The sequence below is a fragment of the Engystomops pustulosus genome, chromosome 11 (genome assembly GCF_040894005.1).
Source record: "Engystomops pustulosus chromosome 11, aEngPut4.maternal, whole genome shotgun sequence".
In the NCBI taxonomy this organism is placed as follows: domain Eukaryota; kingdom Metazoa; phylum Chordata; class Amphibia; order Anura; family Leptodactylidae; genus Engystomops; species Engystomops pustulosus.
Window position 1 is genome coordinate 33,994,544 of NC_092421.1, and position 14,007 is coordinate 34,008,550.

General features: G+C 39.3%; 1 protein-coding gene across 4 annotated transcripts in view; it reads right to left on the minus strand.

Moving 5' to 3' along the window:
* The window catches only part of CDH23 (cadherin related 23), a 708,444-nt gene that overhangs the window by 230,658 nt on the left and 463,779 nt on the right, over nt 1-14,007 (minus strand). For all 4 annotated transcript variants that reach the window (XM_072131217.1, XM_072131214.1, XM_072131213.1 and 1 more), the window contains exons 18-19: nt 10,757-10,829; nt 10,548-10,664 (exon numbers count right to left, since the gene is read on the minus strand). In XM_072131217.1, coding sequence (XP_071987318.1) covers nt 10,548-10,664; nt 10,757-10,829 — 190 coding nt within the window. The remainder of the gene's footprint in view (nt 1-10,547; nt 10,665-10,756; nt 10,830-14,007) is intronic.

Consider the following 14,007-nt stretch of genomic DNA (forward strand, 5'->3'; position numbering starts at 1 on the left):
ATATTATTTCAGCGCTTCTTGCGCAGATGTTTACATTCCCCTCACCCGCCATATCCCAAACTTATAAGAACGCTACTACACTTGATCTTATCCGAAAGGTTCTTAGAAGTGCTGTTTGGGGAGTAGCCTAGAGACAGGGGCTTGGATTGGCGAAAGCTCGCCTGGCAGCGGAGCGCCAGCTCCATGCCAAGAACCAACTAACATAGTTTTAACTGCAGTACCTTTAATCTACTACTAGTTCACTGCCTCCATACATCGTCCCCTTATCAAACGAGCTGTGTCAGGCAGAATTTTGGATTGTTTTCATGGCTTCCATGTTAACTTTGTCGCCACCCTGCTGTGTAATCCACAAAATATACTGGCAAACTTTTATCATGTACCAATATTATTTGAGCGCTTCTTGCTCACCTTCTTTGGTTCCTCTCTGCTACCCATTGGTTTGAAGCCTGAGTCCATTTAGGGTATGTCGCCATGCCACTCTCTAGCCTTCCGCTGCTGCCGCTGCCTCTGCATGCCGTCCCCTATAGTGTCAGGGTCAATTATTGGATGTTTTAGATGCTATCTAGCTTCATTCTGTCACTCTGTCATGGCCATGCTGTTGCCCATAATTTTGGCATAATGGTGCGATTAAGCAGCCTCAGAGGCATCCATGCATGCTGCCCCTGCTGTTTCCTGTCCATTTCCGTGGTGTTTCCATCCTTTTCTGAGGTTCCCAGGTGTTTGGCCAAGCTTCCCTGTGCAGAGCCTTGGTCCCCTTGAAAAATGCTCGAGTCTCCCATTGACTTCAATGGGGCTCGTTACTCGAAACGAGCACTTGAGCATCGGGAAAAGTTCGTCTCGAATAACGAGTACCCGAGCATTTTAGTGCTCGCTCATCTCTATTCTTCACTGTTCCCAGCTGTGATTCTGTTGGTATATCACAGTGGCTAGCTGGGGTCTCTCCTCTATAAGTCCTTGGGTGAGTGATGAGGAGGCCACATTGGTGTTAGATGATGGTGGTGGTAGTAGTTCCCCCGGGGACCTCTCTGTATATAGTGTCCCCGGCCTGTGGTAAACCAAGTGGCTTACTTTACTGTAGAACCTCTTCTATAAAATGGTGGCACAATACTTGGTTACAAGCTGGTAACTGGCTGACTGGAGGAGGATGATGTTGGTGATGATGATAAGCCTGTCCTTCTCTTCAGGAGCTGCTTTATGCAAGTGCTCTCCTGCACCAATATTTATTGTGGCATCCAAAATGAACCATCCACAGTTCCCAGCTGCGGGGTGAGGATCTATTCATACAAATAACTCTTGCAGTTACTCTCTTTTTGTATATGAAGCGGGGCTGAACCCAATAATGTCTCACAGAAATAAATGTGGGGTTTTCTTAGGTGGTGCCCTCACACAATAACCTTTCCATTCTTCCTAAAATTCTCCTCTCAATCACAGCTTCACTTCCTCCTCACAGGACCTCTCTTCAACTGCTCCTCACCTTACATTGACCAACGCCAAACTCAACATAAGACTGCACTACCACTATACCCAACAGTTAGTTTTAGTGATGGGAAGAACTCCACCCACTTCCTGGACTCATCCAATAAGGATGTAGTACCCATCCATCCAGATCTCAATCAGCCTGTATATTATAGTAATTATGACAATTGCATTACATATCCCTGCATTGCATTAATTATAACAATCTAGTAATACCTTTGGGTCATTACACAGTACACTGCAAAAACCTTAAAAAAGTAAAATGTGACTATTACAGGTGAATAAGAGATACCCAGCTCACAGAGACATTAATACTAAAGATGCATATGTTTGTATACACAAGTGTGTGTTTTCCCTTGCTCCTTGTATAAGCACAGTACCACTACCTAAGTTCTGCATATAGGGGCCCTGCATGGTATCCCTTTCCTGTTCTCTACAGAGGGACACTGTACTTTATTCCTTTCTCTATGTTGCATATATGGACACGGAACTGTACCACTTCTCTTGTATGTATGTATTATTTCTCAGGATCTGCTCTTAAAGGAAATGTACCATCAGAATCCATCATGATAAACCACGGACTGTGGTAATCTTCTTATAGCATCCCTGGTTTATTATGATGAGCTTTGATGGTAGATTTCCTTTAAATGGTACTTCTTTGTCAGATTAGATTGGTCTATTTCTCATTACCTCATAAATGTATAAAAAGGAGACATCTGCCTTGCTTTTTCATTTCTTTCTTGATTATTCAAACACATTCACAAAAAAAAATATAAAAAAATATGTTTCTTCACAAATTTGTATCAGCAGCCCTGCTTTATTGCAATGCAGGAGAATTGCATCGCTATATTGAAGTGAATTGGAGCTCAATAAACGCAAAATAGTTAAAATGTATTAATACAAATAAAAGGTGTAAGTACAAAATAAAATTCAGGTAAAATTTAAATGTAGTGTAAAAATTATCACATTTTATATAAACAAATTGTACAAAATAATTGGTTAATAAATTTAGATATACATATTTGCACTTGCCACGTTTTGTAAAATCTGTTAATACTAAACAACCTGTGAAGAATAACATTATCAGGTAAAATATGATATATAGTAAACAAAATGCAATTATTCAAAAATGCTAAATTAATCCAAAATGTAATCCCAGAATTGTTGTTTCTTACATTAATTCCCAATAAAGATATTAACCCCTTAAGGACGGAGGGTTTTTCGGCTTATTTCTCGCTCTCCAACTTCAAAAATCCATAACTTTTTCATTTTTCTGTGTACAGACCTGTGTGAGGGCTTATTTTGTGCGTAACAAATTTTACTTTCCCGTAATGTTATTTATTTTAACATGCCGTGTACTGCAAGCTGAAAAAAAATTCCAAATGTGGAAAAATTGAAAAAAAAACGCACGTCACGTTCTTGTGGGCTCAGTTTTTACGACTTTCACTCTTCGCTCCAAATAACACGCCTACTTTATTTTTTGGTTCGGTGCGATCGCGGTGATACCAAATTTATATAGGTTTTATTGTGTTTTAATACATTTTCAAAAATTAAACGAATGTGTACAAAAAAGAAAAAAATTTTTTTGCCATCTTCTGACGCTAATAACTTTTTCATACTTTGGCGCACGGAGATGTGTGAGGTGTCATTTTTTGCAAAATGAAGCGACGTTTTCATTGCTACCATTTTGAGGTCTGTGCGACATTTTGATCATTTTTTATTTCATTTTTTATGTTATGTAAAAAGGTGTAAAAGTCGCATTTCGGACATTTGGGCGCCATTTCCCGCCTCGGAGGTCACCGCCGCCCGTAACCGTTTTTATATTTTGATAGATCAGGCATTTTGGGACGCGGCGATACCTAATATGTTTGTGATTTTTACTGTTTATTATGTTTTATATCCGTTCTAGGGAAAGGGGGGTGATTTGAACTTTTAATATTTTATTAATTTTTTTTATTTTTTAAACTTTTTTTTTCACATTAACCCTAGATGGTCAGATCGCTGCTACCATATACTGCAATACTTCTGTATTGCAATATATGGCATTTTTGCAGCACATTCATTACAATGAGCCACTGGCTCATTGTAACGAATCTGCAGCTGCCAGATAGCCTCGTGTCAAAAGAAGACACGAGGCTACCATGGCAACCGATCGCCGCCCCCCGATGACGTTCGGGGGCGTGGCAATCGAAAAAAAGATGGCGGCGCCCGCGCGCCGCCGTCTTTTAAATGTCGCCGGCGACTTTGCCGGCGGCAACGGGGGGGGTTAATAGCCGCGATCGGTGCTAGCACCGACCGCGGTTATTAGCGGTGGGGGTTTTATGCATTATGCAAAAACCCCCACCTTTGTATGAAGAGGACTCAGCCCGTGAGCCCTCTTCATACATCCCTTATACCTCTGCGCCGTAGAGCTACGGCGCAGAGCATTAAGGGGTTAATAGAAGATCCCTGGTAAACACCATGGAGGCTGAGACAGGACTGAGAACATAAAGTACAGGCAGTCCCCGGGTTACATACAACATAGGGTCTGTAGATTTGTTCTTAAGTTGAATTTGTATGTAAGTCGGAACTGTATATTTTATCATTGTAATCCCAGACAGAACTTTTTTGGTCTCTGTGACAATTGGATTTTAAAATTGTTAGGTTGTCATAAGAACCAGAATTAACACTAAAGCTTCATTACAGACACATTTGATAACTGTTACAGCTGATCATTGTAGCCTAGGACTAAAGTACAATAAATTACCAATATCGAGTGTACTTAAGTAGGGGACCACCTGTATACATAACTTTCTCCCACAACATGCTTCCCTTTTGGCTACCTGGATGCAATCTCCCTGGACACAAGAAATAGATTTGTCTTCTTCCTGTTCTATTTCCCGTTTTTCAGCTGCTGATAACAGGTCATCAATGGGAATGTTGGATGTCGTCCCCCCACTATTTAAATTTTTTACTTGTTTCTGACCACCCACTCTCTTTGGACAGAGGTGCAGGTCCCCCATCTTGGTCCCCCAAGATTTTATACTCTGCTGATTTCTGACAACCTACACTCTTTTGATGGTGTTGCAGGTCCCTAGTTTACAGTTATGTCTTTCGACTGTCAGAGAAGTAATTTAATACTTACTTCTCCTTTCCTCGCTAAATAGCACTGAAGTAGTGATAAGTAGAAGAGGTAAATTAAGCTGCTGGGTCTCATCAGATCCAGAACAGCTCCAATCAACACATTTGCCCCCAGTCTTATAGAAGCCCCAGTTACAGTGGAAAACCTGTGAAAATATCCCTTCAGGGGTCTTTTATGACAGCATGGGGACATATAAAGAATAAAACATAAACACATTGAAAAATGCATTAATATTACCCAATAAAAAGAAATTCCCTGCTACACCATGAAATACAGGTGCTCCCCTACTTAAGAACACCCGATTTACAGACGACCCCTAGTTACAAACGGACCTCAGGATGTTGGTAAGTTACGGTACTTTAGCCTTCGGCTACAATAAACAGCTATAACAGTTATCACAGGTGTCTGTAATGAAGCTTTATTGTTAATCCTGGTTCTTATGACAATCCATAAGTTTTTAAATTCCAATTGTCACAGAGACCAAAAAAAATTGGCTTGGGTTACAATTATAAAATATACAGTTCCGACTTACATACAAATTCAACTTAAGAACAAACCAACATACATAACCCGGGGAATTGCCTGTATATTGTTATAGTCTTCATGTTTGCATGTGACTACACAGTAAAAATTAAAGTGAAAAAAATTGTTAAATTAAAAAATATTGAAAAATACATGCTATAAATTACAAACTATATATTAAATATGCATACTATGCATGACAAAAAAGGCCTTTTGTGCGCTTTTTGTAACTTTAAACCCAAATAAAACTAAAAGGGAAAAGAAAAATCCTTTAACATTTGACCATGTTTAACTATCTGCTTTGTAAAAAAAAACAGTGCAAATATTATGTGTTATGGCCCTTAAACCACTGTCTGAAAAGTCAATAAAATGCCCATTACAGGCTTTTAAGGCTTCGTCATTGGGATATATATACACACAGGGGCTAGGTGGTTAAAAATGCTCTTTGCCCATAGTGAAGGTGAATCTTTCTGCTCTGCTTTAAAATGACTTCAATTAAACCTCTTTCTGAGCAGTAAAGGTTCAACTAATTTGCAACTCCCACGAAAAGTACTTATGTCTTTACAAGGCATCAGTTGGACACGTCTGAACCCTCTATAGCTTAGCGTTATAGCTTCTCAAGCAGCTGAAAAGACTTAAACAAGTGGAAAGACTGCAGAATCAGCTGGTGCCCCTTCAAAAAAAAGTTAGATTACTGCCAAAAACATTTCTCGGTTCATAGAATCGTTTCAACAATAACTTTCATCATGAACATAACATTGATCCACCATCTAGATTGTCTTAAAAAGAGATTTCAGATCTTCTAATTAAAGCTATTGCAAACGAGCTTCACATTACATGATTGAAATAACGTTACATGATTGTCTAGGAAAAAGCACCATTAAAAACTCTTTATGTTCAAATCCAAAATTTGGTTGAGTGCCCCTCAAAAGTTAGAATGGAAGTTATTTTTGGAATAATGCTACTATTTCTGGCCATACATAGCATCCTATATAGCAAAAAAAATGATAATTTTAAATTTGTGTACAGTTGTATATTAACTTTTTATGCAGACTAGTTATGTGTGGTACAATTTGTATGTTCTAGTATTATTTTATATTCTGTGCCATGTACTGCAAAGCTGGAAAAAAGTTCCAAACGTGGTATAATTGAAAAAAAAATGCAGATTCACCATTTTCTGATGGGTTTGTTTTTTACAGCTTTCACTGTGTGGTCCAGATGACACCTCCCTTTTATTCTTTGGCTCAGTATGATCACGGAGATACCAAATTTATATAGTTATTTATGTCTTAATGCCTTTGACTCCTTAACGACTTGTGATGTAATACTACATCACAAGTCCAGGAAGGAAGTATGGAGAGGCTCACATGCTAAGCCCCCTCCATGCAAGCCCGGTGCTTGTTGCATATATTGGTGCTGACCCTGGTCACAGGTATTAATCCTTTGACTGCTGCCAGCAAAGCCGGCAATTGGGCGCTGCGATATTGGTGTTGATCATGACGTCATTGGGAAGAAATGATGTGAAATTTATACAATAGTATTGCAGTATATGGTAGGAGCAATCAGATTCCCTTAAGTACCCAAATGTTTTTTTAAAAAGTTAAAAACTATTTTTTTAAAAATCTACAAAACCTAAAAGTTCATATCACCCACTTTCCCTACAACTGATATAAAAGTAAACTAACCCTGTAAGAAAAGGTTAGCAGCATCAGAAGATGGTGAAATGAAGAAACTTTTTTACCTAAAGAAAGTTTTTATTTATGTGTGTCATTATTTGTGGGATGGAATGATGTTTTCAATTATACCATTTGGTCAAATGTACAACCTTTTCACACTTTTTATTTCAATTTTATGGGATGCAAAATGCTATGGCAACTCTGGGGTCCGATCAGGACCCCAGAGCTGCCTGTAGGCACTGCCTGAAAGATGGCATCTGTGATGTCATCTTAAAGGCACAGTGTCAGCCTATGCACGTGCATAGGCTGACACTGCTAATACCCTGCAATACATCAATATTGCAGAGTATTATCATGAACAAGCAATCAGATGATTGCTTGTTCCTGTCCCATGGTGGAAATAGACAAAAAGTAAAAAAAAAGTAATTCAATAAAAAATAAAGTAATAAATCAATAAAGATGCCCATATAAAGAGACATATAACGCTAAAAAGAGTCTAATTTATAACACAAACCCCACATATATAGTATCACCGGGTCCATAACAACCGCAAAAAAAATGATTTTTACCTATTGAATCCCACAAAAAATGCAATAAAAAGTGATCAAAAAAATATATGAACTTCAGAATGATACTGTTGCAATGTACAACATGTCCCGCAAAAAACAAGCCATCAATCAGCTCTGTAGCCCAAAAAAATATTATGCCACTTGGAAGACGGCAATGCAAAAATAATAGATTTTTCCCACATTTGGTTTTATTTGGCAAATTTAGTAAAATGTTAGAAAAAATATTCATGTATGGTATCCCTGTAATCGTACTGACCCATATAATAAAGATAACATGATTATGAGGCTATACGGTAAACGGGATAAAAAAAAAGTAAAAAATCCAGTACAGAATTGATGTTTTTCTATTCCTGCCCTCAAAATAAATATTCCTAAATTTTCAACAATAGGGGATACCAACCCCAAAATGCTAACACTGGAAAAAGCATCTCATCCCGCAAAAAAAATGCCATCACATGGCCCCAATAACGAAAAAATTAAAATTTTATAGCCTACAAAAGGGGCCAATGAGGAAACTAAAATCCTGGCAGCTGCAGGGGCTTTTTCCCTTCTGTGCCTCGACGTGCGCCCATGAAACAAGTAACTGCCACATGTGGGGGTCTCTGTACTCGGGAGAAATTGCCTAACAAATTGTAAGATGAGTTTCCTCTTTTTCTCTTTTGGAAATATGTAAATTTTAGGGCTAAATGAACATATTAATGACACAATATCACCTCCATTTTAATGTAATTACTATGAAGATCTCAAGGGGTTAAAAGCTGTTTCTGATAGTTTGAGGGATGCAGATTTGAAAATGGGTTGATTATATAGGGGGGGGGGGGGTTTAAATGTTAAATATTTAATTACATATAAAACAGTATCCCCAAAATTCTGAAAATACGGAAACCAATATTCGATTTGTAAGCCGTGCGATATCAAAATAAATCCAGACATTTCATTTAAAAAATGATGAAAATGTGAAGTAGACGTACCACTAAAATGAAGTACAACATGTGGGGAAAAAATAATCTCATAATCGCTTTTTATAAGTAACAGTGTTCAAAAGTTATAATCATTTAACGCGACGCAAGTCATAATCCAAAAAATGAGACTGAGCCTTAAGCTGTAAAATGTCTGCATCCTTAAGGAGTTAAAAACTTTTTTATTGTTTTTTTTAACAATTACTGTATATACTTGAGTATAAGTAGATCCAAGTATAAGCCGAGGCCCCCAATTTTACCACCAAAAACTAGGTAAACCTATTGACTCAAGTATAAGTATATGTGAAATAAATTCGTCACAGCCTCCCAATATATAGCCAGCAAGCCCCCAGTAGTATATAGCCAGCCAGCCCCCGGTAGTATATATCACAGCCAGCCTCCAGGTAGTATATATCTCCAGCCCCCAGTAGTATATATCGCCAGCCAGCCCCTGGTAGTATACATCACCAGCCAGCCCCCGGTAGTATATAGCCAGTCAGCCCCCTTTAGTATAAAGCCAGCCAGCCCCCTTTAGTATAAAGCCAGCCAGCCCCCTTAAATATACAGCCAGCCAGCCCCCTTAAATATACAGCCAGCCAGCCCCCTTAAGTATACAGCCAGCAAGCCCCCTTAAGTATACAGCTAGCAAGCCCCCTTTGCTGTACAGCCAGCCCCCTTTACTGTACAGCCAGCAAGCCCCCTTTAGTATACATTCAGCCAGCCCCCCTTTTGTATACAGCCAGCCAACCCCCTTTACAGTACAGACAAACATCCCCCTTTACTGCACAGCCAAACAGCCCCATTTAATGTACAGCCAAACGGCCCCCTTTAATATATAGCTAGCCTACAGTTTGCCAAGCACATAAAATAATAAACTTACATACTCACCATCCGGAGGTCCCCGATGCTCGGTACAGTTCGCTGATGTTCCCATCCCCGTGGCTCCTCTTCTTTCTTCTCTCTGCTATAACAATCATAGTGTGTGTCAGCTGTTACAGTGGAAAGAAGATAGAAGAGGAGCCGTGCCGTCAGGAAGCCGAACCAAGCAACAGGAGCCCCAAAAGTTGAGTATGTAAGTTTATTTTTTTTAATTGACTCACCGAGGTGAGGTTTTTCAGCACATTTTTTGTGCTTAAAACTCATCTTATACATAATAGGGGATTTCTGCCCCCTCTAAGGTACTTGAATCCTCTGCCCCAGCAAGCTGTAACATTGAATGGTAAATGAGAGCTATGGGAGGCAGTTGTAATGGCAAATGATCAGCACCCTCTGATGATGCCACAGGAGCACTGATTGCCATTTAAAGATGGCGCCACCAATGTCTTGCAATTAGGTGCAAGACAGTCGCAGACCATAGCAGTTACCGGATGGTGGCAGGTGATTGTGGGCTTGCAGCAGTGGGGCACTCAAACTTATTGTTTCATATGACTATTATTACTATGTAATTTCTTATTTTATTTGTATAGATCTCCTATGATTTGTAAAGCGCTATGAAATTTGATGGTGCTACAAAAATAAAGTCAGGGATAGATCATTTCCAATGGTGCTTCGTGAACTTCGTGCACTTGTAGTCCCTGCATGAGTTCTCCATATGGTGAGGTGTGTAAGTACTCTTTTTGTTAGTATACCAATAAAAAAAATCTATGCCTGTGTGATCTGCACTATATGCTTTTTGCCGTTTGTGTAGGACCACAGACAGTCTTCAGATATTGAGCCTATTGCCGACAGCGGAGGACTCACACAGGGACGACAAGAGCATGAATGCACAAAACACCATTGGAAATTATCTATCCCTGACTGTATTGGTGAGGTGAGAGTGATTTCTAACTAAAACATTGCTTATTTCAAGGAGTTGAGTATTGTCTGTTTACACTATAGGTCTAGAGCATTTATTCTGAGCGTGTGCCTCTCTTCAATTGCTCCTCCGAAAGACTACAACTTCCCTCGGGAGCCTTCTTTGGAAAGGCTATATAAATAAAGATTATTATTAATATTTTCACATCCATGTCACGAGGGCATGGAGGGGATGTGCAGGAGGCGCGTGGCAGGTGCAAGGTTTCCATCATATGATAAATTTCCCCCAAAGATTTTTAAGCAGAAAGCTGTTAGAAAATGAAGATTATAAGTCACATAGAGACAAGAAGCAATATTATTCCTTATGTGCACTTACTAGACCTCTGAATACTACAAAGCTTGTAGAAAGATAATATACACTCATCATCACCTGATCGGGCATTGATCCTGAACTGAGGTGAACCATCTAAAGAGTATATTATAGACTCCTGTCCATATTCTCTTGAACGATCCAAATCTGTAGCATTCAAAAACAGTACAGTAGCACCTGAAGAAAATAGAATAAAAATAACTCATAAGTTATAAAAAATATGCATATAAGATTTATAAGATTTATGACTAGTTTATGTAGTCGTTTACCTGCCATAATGTTTTCCATTACTGCAATGACATAAGATGGCTGACTAAATGTGGGAGGATTGTCATTCTCATCCTAGAAAAGAAAGACAAAAGCTCATGATATTATAGCATAAGAATAAAAAAAAAAATCACATATCCAAAACCAGGATAAAACCAATGGCAGATCTTCATATAGGTGGTATGGGCGAGAAGATCCGCCGTCAGTCATTAAAAAATATATACTCACCTTCCAGCTTCTTGTCCCCAGCCAAGGACACATGGCCGAGACAACGCCGCGTCATAGTGATGCACCCAGACCAGAAGGCAAGTATAGATTTTTTTTTTTCATTGAAGGGGACATCTGGGGTGGACATTTTATTAAAGGGGGTATCTGGGGTGGACATTTTATTAAAGGGGGTATCTGGGGTGGACATTTTGTTAAAAGGGGGCATCTGCTGTGGACATTTCATTAAAGGGGGCATCTGCTGTCGAACATTTCTGTAAAGGGGGCATCTGCTGTAGACATTTCTGTAAAGGGGGCATCTGCTGTAGACATTTCTGTAAAGGGGGCACCTGCTGTAGACATTTCTGTAAATTGGAGCTCTGCTGTGGACTTTTAATTAATGAGGTGCGGCTGCTGCTGGACATTTTATTAGAGTAGTAGCTGCATTCCTCCCCCCTCCTAGGGCTTATACTCCAGTCTACAATTTTTCCCAGTTTTTTTGTGGTAAAATTAGGAACCTTTGCTTATACGCGAGTATTTACAGTATTAGGGGGAGTTTAACTGCTGAGCAAAGAGGCCGGTCCAGCCAGGGGTAGCGTCCACATCTCCTACACTGTTTGGGAGATCTGGTCTGGATGGTAGTCAAGGTGGATGGTTTCATGCAGTTAGGGAATGTGATCATCTTTCCCAGTTTGATGGGTTATAAGAACACAATTGAAGTTCACCATTAAATTACTTTTATGAATAGTAAAAGATTAAGGATATAGAGTAGTACTTAACTCCTAACATCCAGGCAGATGTTGGTTCAGTGCTGGGGGGCCCTAGTCATGTGACATTTAATCTTGTATGAAATACTGTATGAAACATGTCCTTTATGCCCACAGCATTAATCCGCTTTGTTTCTTGTGCCATTAATTATGTCGGCAAGTAGGTGACCTCATGTGACTTTTTTTTGTTACCGAAATATTTGTAAGAGATTGACTTTGGGACCTTGGCTCTATAAATTATACGTCTTGCCAAATACTCTCTCCATTTTATTAATGAGTGACAAACCATGATGTCCATCTGACAAGAGAGACCACCATTTATAATGCATTAAAGAAAGAATGTGTCACTGCTTCCTTGGGCTAAAAACTTACATATACTAAACAGAAGTGATTGAGTACTGGTCATAAGAAAAGCCAAGTTAGGAGGCTTTTCTAGGTTCAAAATAGCTGAGCCTGAATCCAACGAGAAGGGTCAGTCACGAGAATAAATGGAAAATATTCTATAGAAATATGACAATTATTTAGTAATAAAAAGAAAAGTAATTTCAGAATTTCTTAGTTATAGCTTATATTTTTCCATGAAATTGGAAATTGGGGTGTATTTACACATTAGGGGGAATTTATTAAGATTAATGCATTGAGCACTAGTCTCAAAGGAAATCTACCACTTAGAAAAGCTCATTGTAAACTAAGCACTCTCACATTTAGCAGTGTGCACGCTGATGGAATCACTTCTCTTTCTTACACATAAAATGTTGTCATTTCTGCAGAAATTGTGTTTTCTACCTTGTGTATATTAGCGTGGGGCGCTCATGTGCACATCACGCAGGCGCTCCTCTTCTAATAATTTATTCATGCTTATTGCTATTCTTCTATTCTGCCCCCTCCAGTGGATACAACAGTTCCCAGGAACCAGTGAACCAGGTACGATGGTCTCCCTCAGTGCTTACCCTTCCATAATAGACATCATCGCTCGCATCCGCACTGAGGAGCAAGTGGCTGTGTACCGGGGGAGCTGACCACACATGCGCAAGCATTCCCGAGACCGGGGTGAAGTCACTGGCTTTTGGAAACTGCCGAATCCAATTATTCCATGAATAAATTATTACAAGAGAAGCACTGTGCTCTCTGTATGACATGCACAGTAACACCCAACACTTATTTACAGGATTTAAAAAGACGATTTCTGTAGAAATGACAAAGTTGATAACTTGCACAGCTAAATGTAAGGCCCCTTCTACACTTGCTTTTTTCACATCCGTGTTGTGCGCGTGCTTTTAATGCGCATAACTTGCATTGCACTTTGACTCATTGTAATCAATGGGCTTTTTCAGACTTGCATTTTTTTTCACACACACAAACATACAGTTTTTTAATGCACGTTTAAATCTTGGCATGCTCTACCTTTGCAAGTCACGTGCATGCGTTTTTCACACATCAATTGCCATAGAAAAGATAGAGCTCAGTCCTGAGTCCTTTTCATGCGCGTTATCTAGGTGTCAAAACACGCATTGAAATTGCATTGAAAATGCATTGAAAACGCACGTGAAAAACTGAGACACTGAACAAACTATGAAAACTGATTGACCTCTGACTGAAAATGTCAGTTTTTCACTAACCAAACCCTGATCTCACCCTGATCTCTGACGTGACCTGCAATGCAAGTGTGGAAGGGGCCTTAGAGTGCTTGATTTACAATAAGCTGTGTAGAGCAGTAGATATCCTTTAGTTCCCAAATGGTGTGTACTGCATGCCGTGCTTACTAATAGGCATTACACCTGGTGATCATGGGGGTTCTGGCAGGGAGTTAAGCCGGCGTTAGGAGGCATTTGCTCAGGGCTCCTGTGTCCTAAAGGGGCCCCCTGCACGTGGACTTTGTGGGCAGAAGACGTATTGCTCCTTCGATACCTCTAGGTTGAATGCCAGGGTGAAGATGCTGATCATCTATCTCCTGTCTATATATTTATCATCTATCCATCTAGTTATATAACTCCTATAATTGTCTATTTCCCATCTATATATCAGTATATCTAACCATTTATCTCTATATCTTCTATCTACCTATTTTCTATATATTATCTATCAATCAATCATCTCTCTCTCTTCTACTGTATCTATCCATCCACCTATAAATAATCTACTTTATATTCATGCATCTTTAAATATTTAGCATCTTTCATATTTATCTTCTATCATCAATCTCCTATAACATTCTCCTGCAGTCCCGTATTACAGATTGGCTTACCAAACTACATTTTGGGGCCCCACTTTTAGTTTTCCCC